Source organism: Strix aluco, chromosome 20 (genome assembly GCF_031877795.1).
Source record: "Strix aluco isolate bStrAlu1 chromosome 20, bStrAlu1.hap1, whole genome shotgun sequence".
NCBI lineage: Eukaryota > Metazoa > Chordata > Aves > Strigiformes > Strigidae > Strix > Strix aluco.
This window is the reverse complement of record NC_133950.1, coordinates 10,649,090-10,665,028: the sequence shown is the minus strand read 5'-3', so window position 1 is coordinate 10,665,028 and position 15,939 is coordinate 10,649,090. Positions and strand designations below refer to the sequence as shown.

The following is a 15,939-nucleotide window of genomic DNA, read 5'->3' as shown; positions in this document are numbered from 1 at the left end:
TCTGTTTCAAAAAATTTATTGAAATGTAAAATAATAGAAAACAATATCAGAGCCTCCTCAGAGAAGCTCACCACATCAAGCATAAAAAAATAGAGACCAGCAGGATGCACACAGACTGAGAAGGCACTGCTTGCCCACGGCTCCCGGCTCACGTGAACAGCCACATCATGCCACATCCAATCTCATACCCTTGAGACACAGAAGCCATGAACAGCCAGACCCAAAATGTGGTTAGCAAGGGTGTGGATACTCCTGTCCTTTAAGACTTGTACCTGTGATCTGCAGTCTTAAAGAGAAAAACAAGAGCTCTCAGAGGACTGACTGGCAGATCTACGTCACAGTAAAGGAAAATCAAACCCATTTAGAAAGCCTTTTGGGACAGAGAAATATCATGAAACACATCCCTTCCTCTTACCATTTTGCACAAAGTTAGGGGCACTAACAGCAACAAGTACTATGAGATATGTCCCAGTTGCATCTGCATCTTCATAAAGGTCAAATATCAATTTTTCAGGCTGCTGCACTAAAAGGCTATTGTACTTAAGTACTATTTAGTACTATTGTACTAAAAGGGCTCAGGAGGTATCCTAGGAGTTAAAATGAGGAATTTTGGTGGTTTCTGAAGTGTGGAATGAATGTTGGGGACTAGAACACTGAAAATAAATAATACTGAGAATCAAAAGCTGCCATGCTGGGACTTCAAATGACTGCTTCTGGCCATGTGCCCTATCCCTCCAGATCCAGCAACCTCTGTCGGGTTTCCAGAACGATCTCCTCCATCACCTCTGGTTTGAGAATGTCCTTGATCTGGAGTGGAAAGAAGAGTAACATTGGCAACAAAAAGCAACTACTACTATCACACACTCTGGGGAAACAAGGGTCCCTGGCACAGAGCAACGAGCAGCAAGGGAGTTTAGAGGGTTGTGGTCAAACAAGAAAATCATGGCAGAGAGTCCAAGGCAAAGTCAGCTTTGCCAGAGTTCACAATTCTTACACAGAGACTATGAGAAATCAAAGGAGATGCTACCGACAACTCCTAATCTCTCCTGAAAGACACACACCAGTGTTTGGGAAGGGGAGAGATGACTTAAACAGAAGTATAGTGCAAAAAGAACATCCCATCTAGCTGAGCAGGCTGCCACTGTGATTGAAAGCAAAGACAATTCAGATCTTACCCATTTATGAGAAGAGAATTGCTAGTGATTGTGCTGGCAGAAATGACAGAGAAAAGCTGTACAGCAAGAGGTCAAATTGAGGGAGCCTTCCAGCAGTGCAGGATGTGGATACAAACAGAAGACCAGTCTCTGTACAATACGTGACACTTGCTTTTTCATCATTTGTTCTTAAAGTGCACCATACCCTCACACAACCTCAAATTTAACACTGTTTTCACAAGCATCACAGAGAGTCCATAATCCCAGCAAGGGATACATCTCTATCAAAGAATGGAACTACTTCTCTATAGGAATAGTTGGATTTTGCCAGAGGCAGAACCCTTCAAACTATCCCTGAAAACATGCAATTCAGTTTATGTTATGCAGGAGGGGGGAAGTTCATATTGTCACTTAACTACAGGATGCTTTGGAAAGCCAAAAGGAAGCCCTACCACCGAACTTACTGACCTCAGCAGCAACTGATGCAGCCTTTCCATTCCCTCCCCACAGTGTGCAATAAAGTAAACACCACTGGTTCCCGTACCTGATGAGAAAGGGATGCTTCATAGCAATACAGGATGCTGGTGTCAAAGAGCATCAAATTCTGAGTAACCAGAGCAACAATGCAGTTTCGGAGCCGTGAGATCACCTCCCGGTCAGACAAGGGAACTGGCTGAGGAAGGACAGAGGAAAAGAGATGAATACACAGGGAAATAATGCAAGCCTACTGTAAAAAAAGCTTTGCCCTGAACCTAATAGCAAATCTTGAAAGTCTCAGGTTATTCATGTGCCTCTGTCTTAGACTAACAAAACACTGTTGGTAGGAGAAGGTTCATCTTGCCTGACCCCTCACCTCCAAGTTGGTGGTGAAGCCCCCAGCCTCTTCATCTTTCTGCTCTGGAGTTGGGTAGATCCAGATGAAACCGTTGTTGCCAAGAATCACAGATGCACCGCAGGGCAAGTCGTGGAAGTGAGTCTTCTGGCGTTTCACAAGGGAGGGCGAGACCTGAACGAGCACACCCTGGCCAAGCTGAAGAGGAGACCACGAGACTCAGCATGAGACATGAGCCACCGTCTATAACATCAAGGCACTGACATGCGCTCCACTCCTGGTCTAGGAACCAGTCAATTTTAACACCTTTTCCTGTGAAACTGAATATAAAACCTGCCTGCCTCTACACCTTTTCCTGTGAAACAGTGAATATAAAACCTGCCTGCCTCTGGGAGTGCTGGGAGGATTAGCTAATGCCTGTGCAGTCCTTTGAAGATGAAGAATACTCTAAGTGCTTAGCACAAATGTTAATAATATCTTGATCGTAACTACACATAACCATCCCTGCAGAAAAATGAGGGTCGAGAGGCCCAATTTAGCAGAACACTTTCCCTCTTAATCCAATCCCTGTCCTTCACCCTTTGTGCAATAAGCACACTTCGCTTTCATCTTTTAAGCGCTAATACCCTTGGTCTGGTAATCCCAAACTGCAGCCTACGCTCCAATGGCCCCTTGGTTTATTTCAATGCACAAAACCAGAGATAAATGCCAATGGCATAAAGCCTAAAATAGAGCCCTGGAGAGAGAGACAAGTCACAGGGGCAACGGCCTGCAGAAGAGGTGTGATGAGTTTGAGTCAGAAGATTTTTCTCCCCAGGGTTTAATTCACAAGCGGCTAGTGGGGGAAACAGGACTCGCAGGCTGTAACTGTGGACAGGGAGAGCAGCAGCTCAAAGGGCAACTCAAGGGCATTCCCTCTGCTCTGGGGAAACCCTGCTCAGTGCTCCCACGTAGGAACTGAGATTCATCCTAACCTGCAGGAATGGGTTATAACAACATCCTGCTCTACTCCAGAGCTTTCTTCTTAAAAATCCCTCTAAAAGGCCTTATAGAAGTCAGCTGGAGCAGAATTAGGCCAAGACCGTGTGCTTTTGAACAACTTACCTTCCCGTATTTCAGACTTCGGGTGTGCAGTGACACAGCCCCATCAGAAAATACAGACTGGACCTCTGCCTGTCAGCGCCACTTAAGGAAACAAGGTCCCCAATGCTGCCCGGTGCCACGAGCCACTGGCTGCCCCTGGCAGAGAGCTCCCACTACCAGCCAGGCTAGCCCAGCTCTGGCTGTTCTCCCCGTGCCCCCTGGCTCTTCTCTCCGAGTGCAGTAGTGGAAGGATACACTGATGAGGTCCCCTTCCTGCAGATAGTCTCTCATCGCAAGCTCATCTTCTGCTGATCTCCTTCTCTGAAACGCACAATGCAAGAAAAGTTACATGGAGCTCAGAATGAGAAAACATCCGTTAATACCTACACTGCAGGAGGACGTTAGGATGCCGTGCAGAACACAGTCTGGTCACTGAAGGAAAATCACACAGACTAGCACATCTTTAGATCACCGATGTGTTTATGTCCCAATAACACTGAGACGGATAGCACAGGCTCACCCACAAAACCCAACACTACCCTTGTGCTAACCGGGGAGGGCTCCAGAGCTTCCCAGTGCCTTGGCTTCTGCCGTGGAAGCAGAAGATAACAGGGCTCTGGCACTGCTCTGCATCAACTACACTCACCAGCTCCCCACCAGGTAAATTCATAGATGACAGCAACAAGACTGAATCGAGCCTGGAATTCGTTTCCACTTTCCATCGCTTCTGCTGAACCTGAAGAAGAAAAATAATCTGTTGATATATGCTCAAAAATGGAACAGCAGCTCTTCAGCAGAGCAGGAGGTTCTGCACCCAGCCGAGCACACAGGAGGAGACAGCTCTGGTGACTACTTCCAGCCTCATCTTGTTTAAACCCTCCGTGCTGACAGTGCCTCTGTGCAGGAACACTGATGGGCTTTCAGGAAGGTCAGAGACATTCCAGGTCGGACCATGACATGTTGGTGGCCAGCCAGCAAGCCACCCTCCTCCTCCACGGCACATCACGAAACGCCAGCTTTACCTCCGTGATCCTCCCAACCACGATATCACCGACTTCGCCGTTGTACCTGGGAGCAGGATAGAGAAAGCAGGACAGAGAAAGCAGCCCATCAAACGCCTCATCCTCCCCAGAAGAAGACCCAGCCGGCGGCCAGCCCTCGTGTGGCACAGATGGCGGGCTTCACACCCCCTGCGCGCAGGAGGCAGCCGTACTCACCTGGTCTTCAGCGCTCTGACACACACCAGCTTGTTCACCCTCTCCACGGCGCCGGCCACCGAGGCGATGAGCTTCTCCTCCTCCACGTAGGTGCCATGGCCCCTGCGGAGACAGCGGGGCCGCCTCAGGAGAGCCCGAGGCCGGCCGGCCAGCCCACGCCGCCTCCCCTCCGCCGCTGCCCCCACCTCATGTAGCCCGTGTCCGTGGTGATCGTGTCCCCCGGCGCAACCAGGTGCTTCTCGCCGCCCCGGGGCGCGCTCGGCCCCGCAGCCTTGCGAGCTACCGGCAGCCGCATGCTGACCGCCGCCATCTTGAGTGTGGGCGGTGCCGCGCCCGCAACCCCGTCCACACGCGCCTTCCGCCCGCCATGTTAGCTGCTGGCGAGAAGGCACCTGAGGTTCAGGTGCCGCCATCTTAAGTAAGGGCGGCGGTGAGGTTTCTGCGTAGCCATTTTGGTTCCTGGCAGTAAAGGGAGTCGTGGGCTTCGCTGCGTTGGGAATCAAAGGGAGGGAGAGGCCATGTTTAGTGAGGGCAGGGTTCCTCCCTCGGGCGGGCTGTGGGGCTGAGCGGGAAATGCAGCCCCACAGCCGGGGCCAGCTCCCTGCGAGCCCGCCCTGCCGCACCAGGGGGACACCAGGCCCACGGGGGCCTCTCCCTGCGTCCCCAGCACCCCACTTTGGGGGGCACCCTCAGCTGAAGGGCAGCACTGCGGGCAAAGGGTGTGTTTGCCCTGGAGGGAAGCAGCACCTCCAATTTCTGGGGGTGCCTGTGCACCTGGGTGTACACACAAATTGTTCCCGCCGTGGTCTGAAGATAATCCTCATCCTCTTCCGAGGTGAAAGGCAGGGTCCTGGAGCTGCGCCCGGCCCTGCCAGCAAAGTTCGAGGAGGCTGAAGGGAGCGGGGCAGGAGGGAGCAGGAGGCTGTGGCCTCTCCTCCCGCATTATGTGGGCCAGAGGATTCCCCCCGGCAAGCCCACGGCTGGGGACTGCAGGAAGGCATACACCAGGCCAGCACTTAGGCTTGGCTTAAACATCTCCTGAGAGATGAGGAATTTACCCCTGCCCCTGGCAAAGCTGTTCCAACAGTAAATAATATGTTTGTGTGGAAGTTTTATTCATTTAATTCAAACAGCCGTTAGGCTCTCAGAGCTGCCGAGAAAATACCAAGGAAAAAGAAGCAGCGCTAACATCCAGTGAATGCTTTGCTTCCTCCAGACCAAAATCAAACGTTATTCTTTCAAGCAAGACTTGCACCTGTAGCCCATCACAGCTGAAATATGACCGTTATTTCATGGAAGATATCAAAGGATATCAACAGCTGTTGCTTCAAATAGAGACTGTACATGTGGAGTCATGGAGGTACCAGACCAAATAACACTACCCACTCCTGCACTCTGCACTCACCCCTTCTCTTGCAGACCTGAAAAGGGGCTTGTTTTTCCCCAAAGCTGATCTTTCCTCTTCCCAGCTGCACTATTTGGTCCGACAGACAATGCTGCATCTCCTTACACACCTATTATTGTGTTAGCTGAAACCTTCACTCATCCTGCCACTGCATCCTTCCTCCGGCAAATAACAAAATAAAGCTCTCCATACTATCCATCTTCTAAATGATAAATGTTCCAAGTAATTTTTATTTAGAATACAAGAGAGAGATACAAATGTATTTACACTGTGTACATATACAATCAAATAATATATAATATCAAAGTTTTGTAAATAATGTTTACATAAATATTTACAAAGTTAAAGTGACAGTTGTTTGTTTTTTTTTTTTTTTCTGGAAGTAAAACACAGTTTGTGAGAACTTTATACATCTTAGACTTATAATTAATATTAGAATACCTTCTTTTAAGCTTTATGATACACAGCCCTCCTCTCGCGTGTGGCAGGACTCTAGAGGGCGCTTAGAGTTGTCCTTGGGGACAGAGCTGGCCCAGGGACCGGTTTTCTCTGTCCCCAGAGGGCAGTAGAAGTAACAGCCGAAATGATCCCTCCCGGCTGCGGGGAGCGATGGGGACCGATGCTCCCGGGTCTGGAGCAGGCACGGCCCGGCAGAGCACGGGGTCCCCCACCAAACCTGCCCGTGGATGGGCATTTCCAGCTGGCACGTCATGCTGGGGGTGTCCCCGTCGTGCCGGGGGTGTCCCCTCTGCCCATGGCATTGCTCAGGGGTGTCGGGCAGACCCCAATACACAGCTTGGGCTGGAGGAGGGCAGGCAAGGGGATTTGGGCAGGAGGGGGGGAAACGCGACCATTTGTAAATCAGGGCTCCCGGGAAGGGAAATATGTCACTTGGAAAGAGCCACCAGGGCCAAAGCTGCTGCTGGGGTAAACAGGCATGAATGGAGTGGCCGCAACAGGGCTGTGCCAGCCTTTCAGCAGACACACATCTCTCCGGGCATGTGCTGCAGCAGAGGAGGAGGGATAAAAGCAATTTTTCTTTCCATTAAATTATCTGTAAAACCCAGGCGTGACTCATCCAGGCCCAGCTTTTAGCTGGCCCAGTCCTCCCCCAGCAAACCCACACAGGACATCCTGCTGTGTCCCTTCGCCCCTCTCCCCCTGCCAACCCCAGGGACCAGCAGCCCACCCCACACCGCAGGTCCCCCCGGGGAGGATCCCGCACGGTGCCGCTGCACCAGCAGCTTGCAGAGCTGGGGGGGGGGGGTCCCCTCGCTCGCTGAACAGCCTGACAAACCCCACGCAAACAGCAACGCCCCAAAAATAAACCAGCACCCCTATGGTTCAACACCCAAAGCAGCCCTGCCGCTGCCCCCCAGTCCATTGCATGTCTCAGCTCCAGTCTTTGTTGTCCAAAAACCCGCCGGGGCTTCACAGCACCATGGTGGGGATGTGATGGGCCAGGGAGGCGGGATGGGGCACAGGCAGGGCTGGTGAGTGAGCCTGCAGGGAGGCGTTGGGGGGCCGATGGCGGGCGCTTTTCTGATGTGCCCGCAGCCCGGCGAGCTGGGAGTAGGCACTTTGGCAAACCTGGCACTTGTAGGGACGCTCGCCGGTGTGCAAGCGGACGTGGTTGCGGAGAGTGGAGGACTGGCTGAAGCGGCGGTTGCAGAAGCGGCACACGAAGGGCTTGTCCAGGGTGTGGATGCGCATGTGGGAGCGCAGGTTGCTGCGGGAGTTGAAGCCCCGGTGGCAGATGACGCAACGCATTCGCCCCGTCGTGCTGGCCCCCGTCTCCACCGCGTGGAAATCCTCTGGGGACAACAGAGGACAGTCAGGCGCTGCCCTCCAGCGCGGCAGCTCACCCCCAAACCCCCAAGGTGCTGACTGCCCTAAATCACCAGCCCATGGCCCCTTGCTGGCTCCCTGCTCGCCAGGCAGAGACACCCATCCCGGGCAGAGCAGGGTTGCAGGCTGGTACTTAGGGCTTTGGGGTAGGGCCGGAGCTGGGAATGGGCTCACCCAAATTTAGGTGACGGGGAAAACTCAAGCTGACCTGTCCCTGCTATAGATGGGCACAAAAAGCACTTTTCTGCTCCCTAGGCTGGCAGCAGAGCTGGAGGGGGTGAGCACAGGAGCCCCCAGCCCGCAGCCACACTGCTCTGGCTTCCAGCCCGGGCTCTTCACAGCAGCACGCTGTCCCCGTGTTGGTTCCAGCCTCTCTCCCTGCTCCGCTGGGTTCTGATGCAGCTCGCTCAGAGGAGCACGGGTGGGGAGCTGCAAGAACAGCATCCCCAAAAGCACCCCAGAGCTCTGCTCCCTGTGTGTGGAAGAGCGCCTTGGGGAACCACCAAGACAAGCAGAGAGTGAAAGTCCAGGGAGAGAAAAGCCTCTGCGATGGTGATTCGGGGAAAGATCTGTTAAACGCAGAGTGGGCACGCAGGCAGCTGCATCCACTCGGCGTTTCGCAGTGCGCCAGGGCTGCCTTCCTCCCCCTCGCATGCCTGCCCTGCTCCTCCCTGCCCAGCTGGGTCGGGCAACGGCTGCTGGCCACCGCACCAGCAATAGCCGGGGGCAAACTGGCACAGAGGTGAACCCCCAGATTACTGGGGACCTGCTCAAGCTGTGTGGGTCTGTCTCATAGTCCCAGTGTTTGCACCCAGAGAGCTGGGTGGTCTGACACATCCCCTGGGATGCCCCATGCTTACCCCCGGCCTCACAGCTGGGGACAGAATGAACAGAGAACGGGCAGGGATGCTGCACCCACAGCTATTTCCAATGTTACCTACCATGTTTGTTCTTCTTCTGCTCCTCTTCCAGCCCCGGCACACCGGGGATGCCCAGGAAGGTGTTGTGGGAGTTCCCATACCAGACCAGCAGCTCTTGGTCCGGAGGAATCATCTAGAGAGAGACAAAGATAGAGACGGAGGTGTCAGGAAGGGCAATGAACGGCTCCTCGTGCATCTTCGACTAGTTACTTCAGATCCACCCTGGCTATACCCCATCTCCTGTGAGATGCTGCTGCCATCTGGGACCCGCCAGTGGTCCCCAGCACCCCCCAGGTGGCACAGCATGGCCAGGCTGCAGCACTGGAGGTGATGGCACAGCTCAGCACCATCCACCACCAGCACAAACCTGCAGCGGAGCCTCCCCCAGGCTGGGCCACAAACAAGGTGACAGGCAAACACGCAGCTAAAGAACACACAGATGGAGCTGGGGTCTCTGGAGTGAAGGACCCAGAGGTCCCTGCAGCTCAGGGAGATGAGGACGTGGTGGCACACAGAGAAATAAGTCATTTGTGGACCCATGAACTGCAGCGAGGCAGAAGTGGCAGGGAGCCATGATGCAGAACCCTGGCTCAGTGTCCCTGCAGAGCATTTCAGCTCTGGACAGAGCCATCAGCACCCTCCTGCTGTAGGGCACAGGCAGCATCTCCCACCCAACCCCACTGGGGCTGATTTTAGCAAGTGGAAATGCAGATGCACCAGCAAAGGGTTTGTCAGCCCCAGGATCGGAGACCTCGGGGGCTGCTGTAGGACAGTGTGGCCGGGATGCGAGATGCTGCCTACATCCCACACCAAAACCCTGGTGCCTGCAACAGCCCGAAGAGATAAATAGGGCCAGGGAAGGGCTTTTGCACCACCCATGCTCCTGTTTCCCTGAAACGATGGCACTTCTGCTTCCCCTGTTGCTCCCTGCCAGGGCAGCCAGAGCGAGCAGCCAGGAAACACCGTTCAAGCCTCCCCGCACAAGAAGCCGTGGCTGGGAAGTCGGATGCTCTCACACCGGTTCAGGCAACACTAATAACAACATCACTTTATGAAAAAAATGCACAGATTTTTTCCTTTCAGGTCCCCAGCGTTAAGAACCTAATTTAGAAATGGGAAAGTCTCCTGCTTCAGAGGACAGCTTTCCATACACAGAGTAATCCAAGAAAAGCATTATCCACATGAAACACAGATCATAAGTTAGATCACCCGAGCACTGAAAATGTGCCTAATTTTAAGCATCTGAAAGCAGTGGTAATTTTGACTTCATATTTTTAAGAACCCGTCTGCATAAAGACCTCACTAGGGCTGCAGAGTAGGAATTTGGGAGGCGGAGGAAGCCGGTGTCATTTTACATCTCAAATTGATGCTGTTTCTGTGTCATTTTCTGTTAACAGAAAATGAGTTATTTTTAATACAAGCAAATAGAATAAAACATTGCCAAAAGGTTAAAACACACTGTTTGTGTGCGTACGTGTGTGTGTGCGTGTTTAAATTGTGCTGGAGCTGGTGCACCTATGCCAGCAGCGGGTGAGCACTCAAGTGCATACACCCCAAAACAATTTTAAATTGCCCTCCAAGAATCTCGTGGCCTTCAGATCAAAAGCCAAAACTTGCTGCCCTCACTTGATTTTCCAGCAGTGGTAACTTGGAATTGCCAAGGAAGAGGATGGGGAAAAACAAACTAGTGAGTAAGAGCAGAAACAGGCAAAACACATGAAAATATTAAAGGCAAATAGTGAAAAAGGCACCCAATAAATCTGATTTTGTGGTGGGTAGGTGAGAAAGGCATCCTCAGCGATACTGCGCTGGAGTCATGGTGCAGCAGAGGTGGGTGCAGAGCGCTGGGGAGGGGGTGCAGTGGGCACAGGGGGGCAGGAGGTGGGGGACCCCCCACAGTGGGTAAGGGATGGAGGGTGACGGTGCCCATGCACAGACACGCGCTGCTGAGGGAGGACATCGCTAAGGTCAGGCCGGTGTTGGCGCATCCTGCCCGGGGCTGAGCTGTTACAGCTGATCTTGGGCCGATGCTGCGCTCTCGGTCCAGGATTTGTGGCGAGGGAGGTGACAAGGCAGGAGCAGTGGGTAGCAAGTAGGGGGCTCGCTCGGATCCCAGATGCTGCATTTGTGTGCCCGTGAGTCTGCACTATGAGATTAATGAGCAGAGAGAGAACCACAAAAGGAAAACCCTCTCTTGCTTTTCCTTTTGGGTGCCAAACTCCAGTGAGTTTGAACAAGCGATTGGTTTTGGACTGCGTGTGTGTGTGTGTGTGTGTGTGCACCCACCTGCCTGCAGGTGTGTTGCACCAGCGGGAGTGGGGAGCCCACGGAAGATGCAGATCCTCTATCTGTTGTGCCCAGTTGTGCCCCAGCTCCTCGCACACTCCATGCTTCCCTTCCTCGCACTCTCACACGAAAGCCCCGGCCGCTTCTCCTCCTCCTGGACAGAGGGACCCACGCCGACCCGGCGGCAGTGGGAGCAGGAGCTCTGCCAGGCACCTGCCATGGCCGGGGAGCACACTGCAGCGCAACAGCAGGCACCCCTCACCTCTACTTTCACCTCCCCATCACTCGGGGTTCAGAGCTCTCAATATTTCAACTTGCTGCTTGTGCCAAGAGAATGAAACTCATCCTGCTCTGGCACTCGCTGCTTCAGCCCCGGGAGCGAGCCTGTAGATTGACTGTGACTGTACGGGGCCTCTACACACACCTCCCCAAATCTCAGCTCACCTGCCCCACCATCCGTGCATGCACAAGGTGCAAGAAGTGTGGCTGTATTCCTAATTACACCACGGCAACCTGGAATTATTTTACTTCTCTGCGTAATTTAAGAACAGTAATAAAAAGCAATTAAGCTGCTGTCACAACAGGCACAGCTGCCCACAAGAATATCAGGTCTTAAAAGCGGGTCCAGCTGAAGCCTACAGAGGGGTGTCCAGGATGGGGAGAGCAGCAGAGAAGCACTTGGGGCTCTTGCAACACTGCCCAAGGAAAGGCAGCAGAGTCCCAAGAGGCACACAGGGGCCTCTCACACCAGCGGAAAATATGTGTTCTCTCCTTACCCACCCACTCGCCTTTCCCATCCCACTGCGGCAATTCCAAACCCAGCCCTGATGCTGGCTCAGTGCAGGATCAAGCTGTGGTCCTGCACCATGGAGCGTTTGAGCATCTGCCCCTCTGTAAGCCAGCGCAGGAGCCCAGCTAGATCTGGGGTGCTGCCCTTGCCCACGGTACTGGCGGGCACTCACGCCCTTTCCTGGTAAGACCCTCTCCCAGCCACGAGCAGTGCAGGACCCCACAGTCCTGAGCGTGTGAGACTTTGGCCCTGGTGCTGGAGAGGGAGGGTGCCACAGAGCTGCTCTGACATGGACTGGGAGATGTTCCCTTTTGTGACTCTAAGCTGAAGCGGCTGCACAGGGACACCTCCCTGAGCTACCACCTTCCTCTACATGCAACAGCATCGGGTTATGGGGACACTGCGGGGCTGGTCCCCACCGTCACACCACTGGCACTGTGTGACCAGTATGCGCATGGCATCGACACCCACCTTCATCCCACCATCTCCCATGGGGAGCTGTGGGCACCTCCAGCCTTCACCGCCCAGCATGGCAGCCTGTGCCCTGGGACATCCCTGGGACCCAGCACCTGCCCCTGCTCCCCCGCCGGGCCAGCACCCGCCAGCACATTGTACGGGAGCAGGGGGATGAGCCGGGCAGGATGAGTCCCTTCCCCACAGCCCCGCTGCGGGAAGCCCGAGGCATGGCTGTACCAGCACGGCTCCCTGCCTGCCCTGCGGCTCCCCACCCGGCTTCCGCAGCCCCGATCCTCCTCTCATGCTGTTTACAGCCGGAGCTGCCTGTGATGCACAGGCAAAAGCTGTGACCCACCTGGGTTTCACAGAAACCCCCAAACTATCCCCTGCTACAGCAAAGCAGGTTCTGCACAAAATCCCATTTTTCAAGAGAACATCAAAACCCCACTCCTGCCTGAAGCCCCGCCTGGGCCAGGATTGCAGGTCTTTTCATCCTTTACACCCCAAAACAAGCTTGGGCAGCATTTGCTCTCCCTCTGCTCAGCACATGTCACCCATGAGCCTGCCAGAAAGGGACAGAGAGAAGGGCCACTCGCTCCTCCCTGGGGTCTCCCTGAACCCCTTGCAATGGTCTTTCCCAGAAGATCTGGGTACCAGGGATGGCAAAGCCACCCTGTGCTCCCACAGGCACCCCGAAGAACAAAGGAGTGTCAGTAGGGTGGGGGGTCCCAGCGCCCTGCTCCCCTCCCGCGGCTGCCTCCCAGCCCCGCTTACCTCAATGGCCTTGTAGAAGATGCTGTTCCCGATCTGCACCACCTCCAGGTTCTGCTCCTGCTCATTCCGCGCACATTTGATGTAGGTCATCCAGCTGCGGTGGTCCTCCTGGCTGGCATCGATGAAGTACCGCACCGTGCCGTCTTCGTTGAAGACCTGGACCGGGGAGGAAGCGGTTGGTAGCGATGCTGCCCATGTCGGACTGAGCCCATCCACCTCCTGCCTCTGGGATAAAGTCCCCACCCAGGGACAAGCTCAAAGCCAGCATGGCCTCGGGGCTGAGACCCAGGAGCTGCTGCCTGCAGACGGGAGATGCCCGAACCCTTCCTGCTTGTGGTGCTGGACCGCAGCGGGGCTGAAGAAGGTTGCCCTGCTCTCGCTGGGCAGGCACAGCCAGCCCCGCCGGCCTGTGCCGACCCGGGTAAGGCAGCTCCCTGCCTCAATTCCCCGTCTCGGCAGAGCCCTGCCAGCAGCTCGGCCCCAAAGGGGCTTTTCAGCGTCCTGCAGCTGCCTGCAGGAGCGGGGACATCCCTGGGTGGAGGGGAAAGGTGCCTGCCAGACCCAGCCCTCGGGGGAAGGTGCTTTGCAGGGTGGCAGGAAAGGTGAGGCAAGTTTCTATTAGGCATAAACTTATAATAATAATAAAAAATAATAATTTAAAAGTACAGGTCTGACACTCAGTGAAACAAAACAAACAGACAAACCCCACTCTACTAGCTGGGCATTAATGCATGACATCCTGGCAGCTCAGACCCCCCAAACCCCACAGCTTCTCGGGGTTAACCACAGCGGGGCTGGGACAAAGCAAGGGACGGGGCAGAGCTGGTTTCATCTGCCGTGCAGGGTACAGGCAGCTGCCAGATAGAAAGGGCAGGGCAGGGTGTGATGCTGCTGCGTGTGGCAACAGCATTTTGGGGCTCCTCCGAGAGCTGGCTGCACCCCGAGGGATGCCCTTCCCCTGCCCCAAGGGTCTCCTAAACCCACCTGCCCTGGAGGACGCCAGATCTTTGCATGAACGGGGAAACTGAGGCACGGGGAGGGTGCTGGGCGGCACACGAGCACAGGACAAAGCCCCCGGGCCCCAGCACCCTGTCCCTGCCGGGGCTGGGGGTACGGGGCTGGGGGTCGTTACCTCCCACATGAGGTTGTTGTTCTTGCACAGGTCCACATGCTCGGGCGAGATGACCCTGCCCGTGAAGGGTCCCATCTCGGTGCCAGCCTTGATCCAGGTCTTGGAGAAGATGCCGAGCCCTTCCCCGGGGATGGAGCTCTGGGCGATGATCACTTCCGACGGCAGCACCAGGCTCGACAGCTTCTGCACCTCTGCGGGCGGCGGGACAGGGCTCGGAAACCGGACCCGCCGCCTCCCAGCCCGCTCCCGCCCCGCCGCGGGGGGCAGAGGGGAGCCCTTCCCCGGCCCCAGCCCAAAAGCCCGGGGCTGAGCCTTTTTAAACGCCCAACCGGGCTCCTACAAAGCGGTACAAGGTTCCCCCCGGGGCATTGAGGAGGTACCTGGGAAAAGCAGCCCGGGCTGGGCGAGGGAGCGGGACTGAGAAAAGGGGTTAAATGGTGTCTATTTCGGCCCATCCAGCAATTTGTCATGCTGTTAAAGTGATCTGCATTCATTAAACTCAACTAGAAAGAAATTGCTAATTCTAAATTCATTAGTCCTTTAGGAATGCTGTAGCGGTACATTGTGCCTGAATGGCGCAAGGGCTTGTTTAAAAGGGCCCAGGAATTCCTCTTACAAAATGGGGAGATGAGATGGTTGACATATCGTGAATGGAAATGGAATTAGCCTTCATGGTAAATTAAGAGAGGAACAGAAATCCGAGAGGGGGAAAAGGGAGCCGGGACGCCCCGGCGATGCCGGGGCGAGAGAAAAGATATTGTCCCGGGCGGCTGAATGCGGGGCGGCCCCGGCCCCCCCCCGGCCCCCTCCCCAGCCCGCGGTTTAAGTGGGAACTTTCTCAGGTCAAGCCCAAGTTAACCAAATGAATTTAAAGCCCTTCTTCCCCAGTCAACTGCTATTACACGCCTGGGGAGAGCGGGGCGCCGGGAGCCGCATCCCGCCGCCGGGCACCGGGGGCCCGTCCCGGGGCCGATGGGGGGGTCCGAGGGGGGGAGGATCTGGGGAAGGAGGGGGGGTCCGGTGTCGCTACTCACCTCCGGAGAAGGACTGAGCCAGGACCTCCGCCGTGAAGGCGGTCTTGGGGCTGCTCTTCTCCTCGAAGAGCTGCTCGCCCAGGACGTTTCTCCAGCGGCCGTAGAGGAAGCTGTGCAGGATGTCGGAGGTGATCACCTCGGCTAGCGAGAGCCCCTGGGGCTTTAGCCCGGGCTTAAGCACCAGGGCCTCGGCGGGCAGCACCGAGCCCATCATGGGGGCGAGGCGGCGGCGGGCGGGCCGGGCTCGGCGGGGCCGGGCTCGGCGGGGCGGGCGGCGGGCCGGGCTCCGTGCCGCTCGGCGGCTCCCGCCCGGCTATATATGAGCTTCATTGACCCTCCTAATTGGTTATTAATGACCTCCCTGACGTTGGCGGAGAGACTGGGGCTGCCGGAGCGAGGCGAGCCGTCGGAGCCCCCCGCCCCCCCCACCCCCCCTTCTTTCTTCCCTCCCCTCCCCGGGGGTGGGGTGGCTGGAGGGAGGGACACGCCGAGCACACACACGCATCTACATATACACACGCACACACATATACGCGCACATACACACACACACGCACCGGCTCAGCCCCCCGCACCCCCCGGCCCAGGCAAAGGCAAAACCCCGGGCACCTTCTCCCGGGCAGGCTGAAAAAGCAACAAAACGGGCAGAACTGCCCCCGCCGGTGCCCCTCGGACGGGCCGCACCCTCGGGCATGGTCCCGCCCGGTCCCTCTCCCCGCCCGGCTCCCGCGCTCGTTTTGGGGTTGAAACGCGGCTCTTCGGGGTCGCTGCGCTCTACAACGAAATCGGCGGCCCCGACGCCGCCAGCCCCCGCTGCTCGGCGGCGTTTGACCCCCGCGGCCTCGGGGGAACGGGCCGGGGCTCCCCCAGCGGGTCCGGAGCCGCCGCGGCTCCCCGTTTCCCCCAGCCCCGGCCCGGTGGGTCGGTACCGGCGGCCCCGGGAGGAGTCGGCGCTGCCCCCCCAGACCCCGGGGAGGGTCCCCAGGCAGAGACGGGGGGGTGTTACGC

General features: G+C 56.1%; 2 protein-coding genes across 3 annotated transcripts; both read right to left on the bottom strand.

The window, feature by feature from the left end:
- Positions 1–4,625, bottom strand: EXOSC2 (exosome component 2). Of its 2 annotated transcripts, none has more exons than XM_074846452.1 (9): positions 4,472–4,625; positions 4,287–4,388; positions 4,092–4,137; positions 3,716–3,805; positions 3,325–3,390; positions 3,091–3,159; positions 2,008–2,184; positions 1,699–1,827; positions 1–807 (listed from the first exon to the last, which is right to left on the bottom strand). In XM_074846452.1, exons 1-9 carry the CDS (start codon positions 4,594–4,596, stop codon positions 727–729), a joined length of 885 nt encoding a protein of 294 aa, XP_074702553.1. In that variant the 5' UTR covers positions 4,597–4,625; the 3' UTR covers positions 1–726. The 2 variants fall into 2 exon arrangements, with proteins under 2 accessions (XP_074702553.1, XP_074702554.1); XM_074846453.1 differs by lacking the exon at positions 1–807 and adding an exon at positions 814–1,304 and having other exon boundaries at positions 4,472–4,608.
- A 2,497-nt stretch (positions 4,626–7,122) lies between these two features.
- On the bottom strand, positions 7,123–15,145 carry PRDM12 (PR/SET domain 12). Its single transcript, XM_074846530.1, has 5 exons — positions 14,932–15,145; positions 13,898–14,088; positions 12,766–12,921; positions 8,481–8,592; positions 7,123–7,505 (listed from the first exon to the last, which is right to left on the bottom strand). Exons 1-5 carry the CDS (start codon positions 15,143–15,145, stop codon positions 7,123–7,125), a joined length of 1,056 nt encoding a protein of 351 aa, XP_074702631.1.
- Between the last annotated feature and the right edge of the window lie 794 nt (positions 15,146–15,939).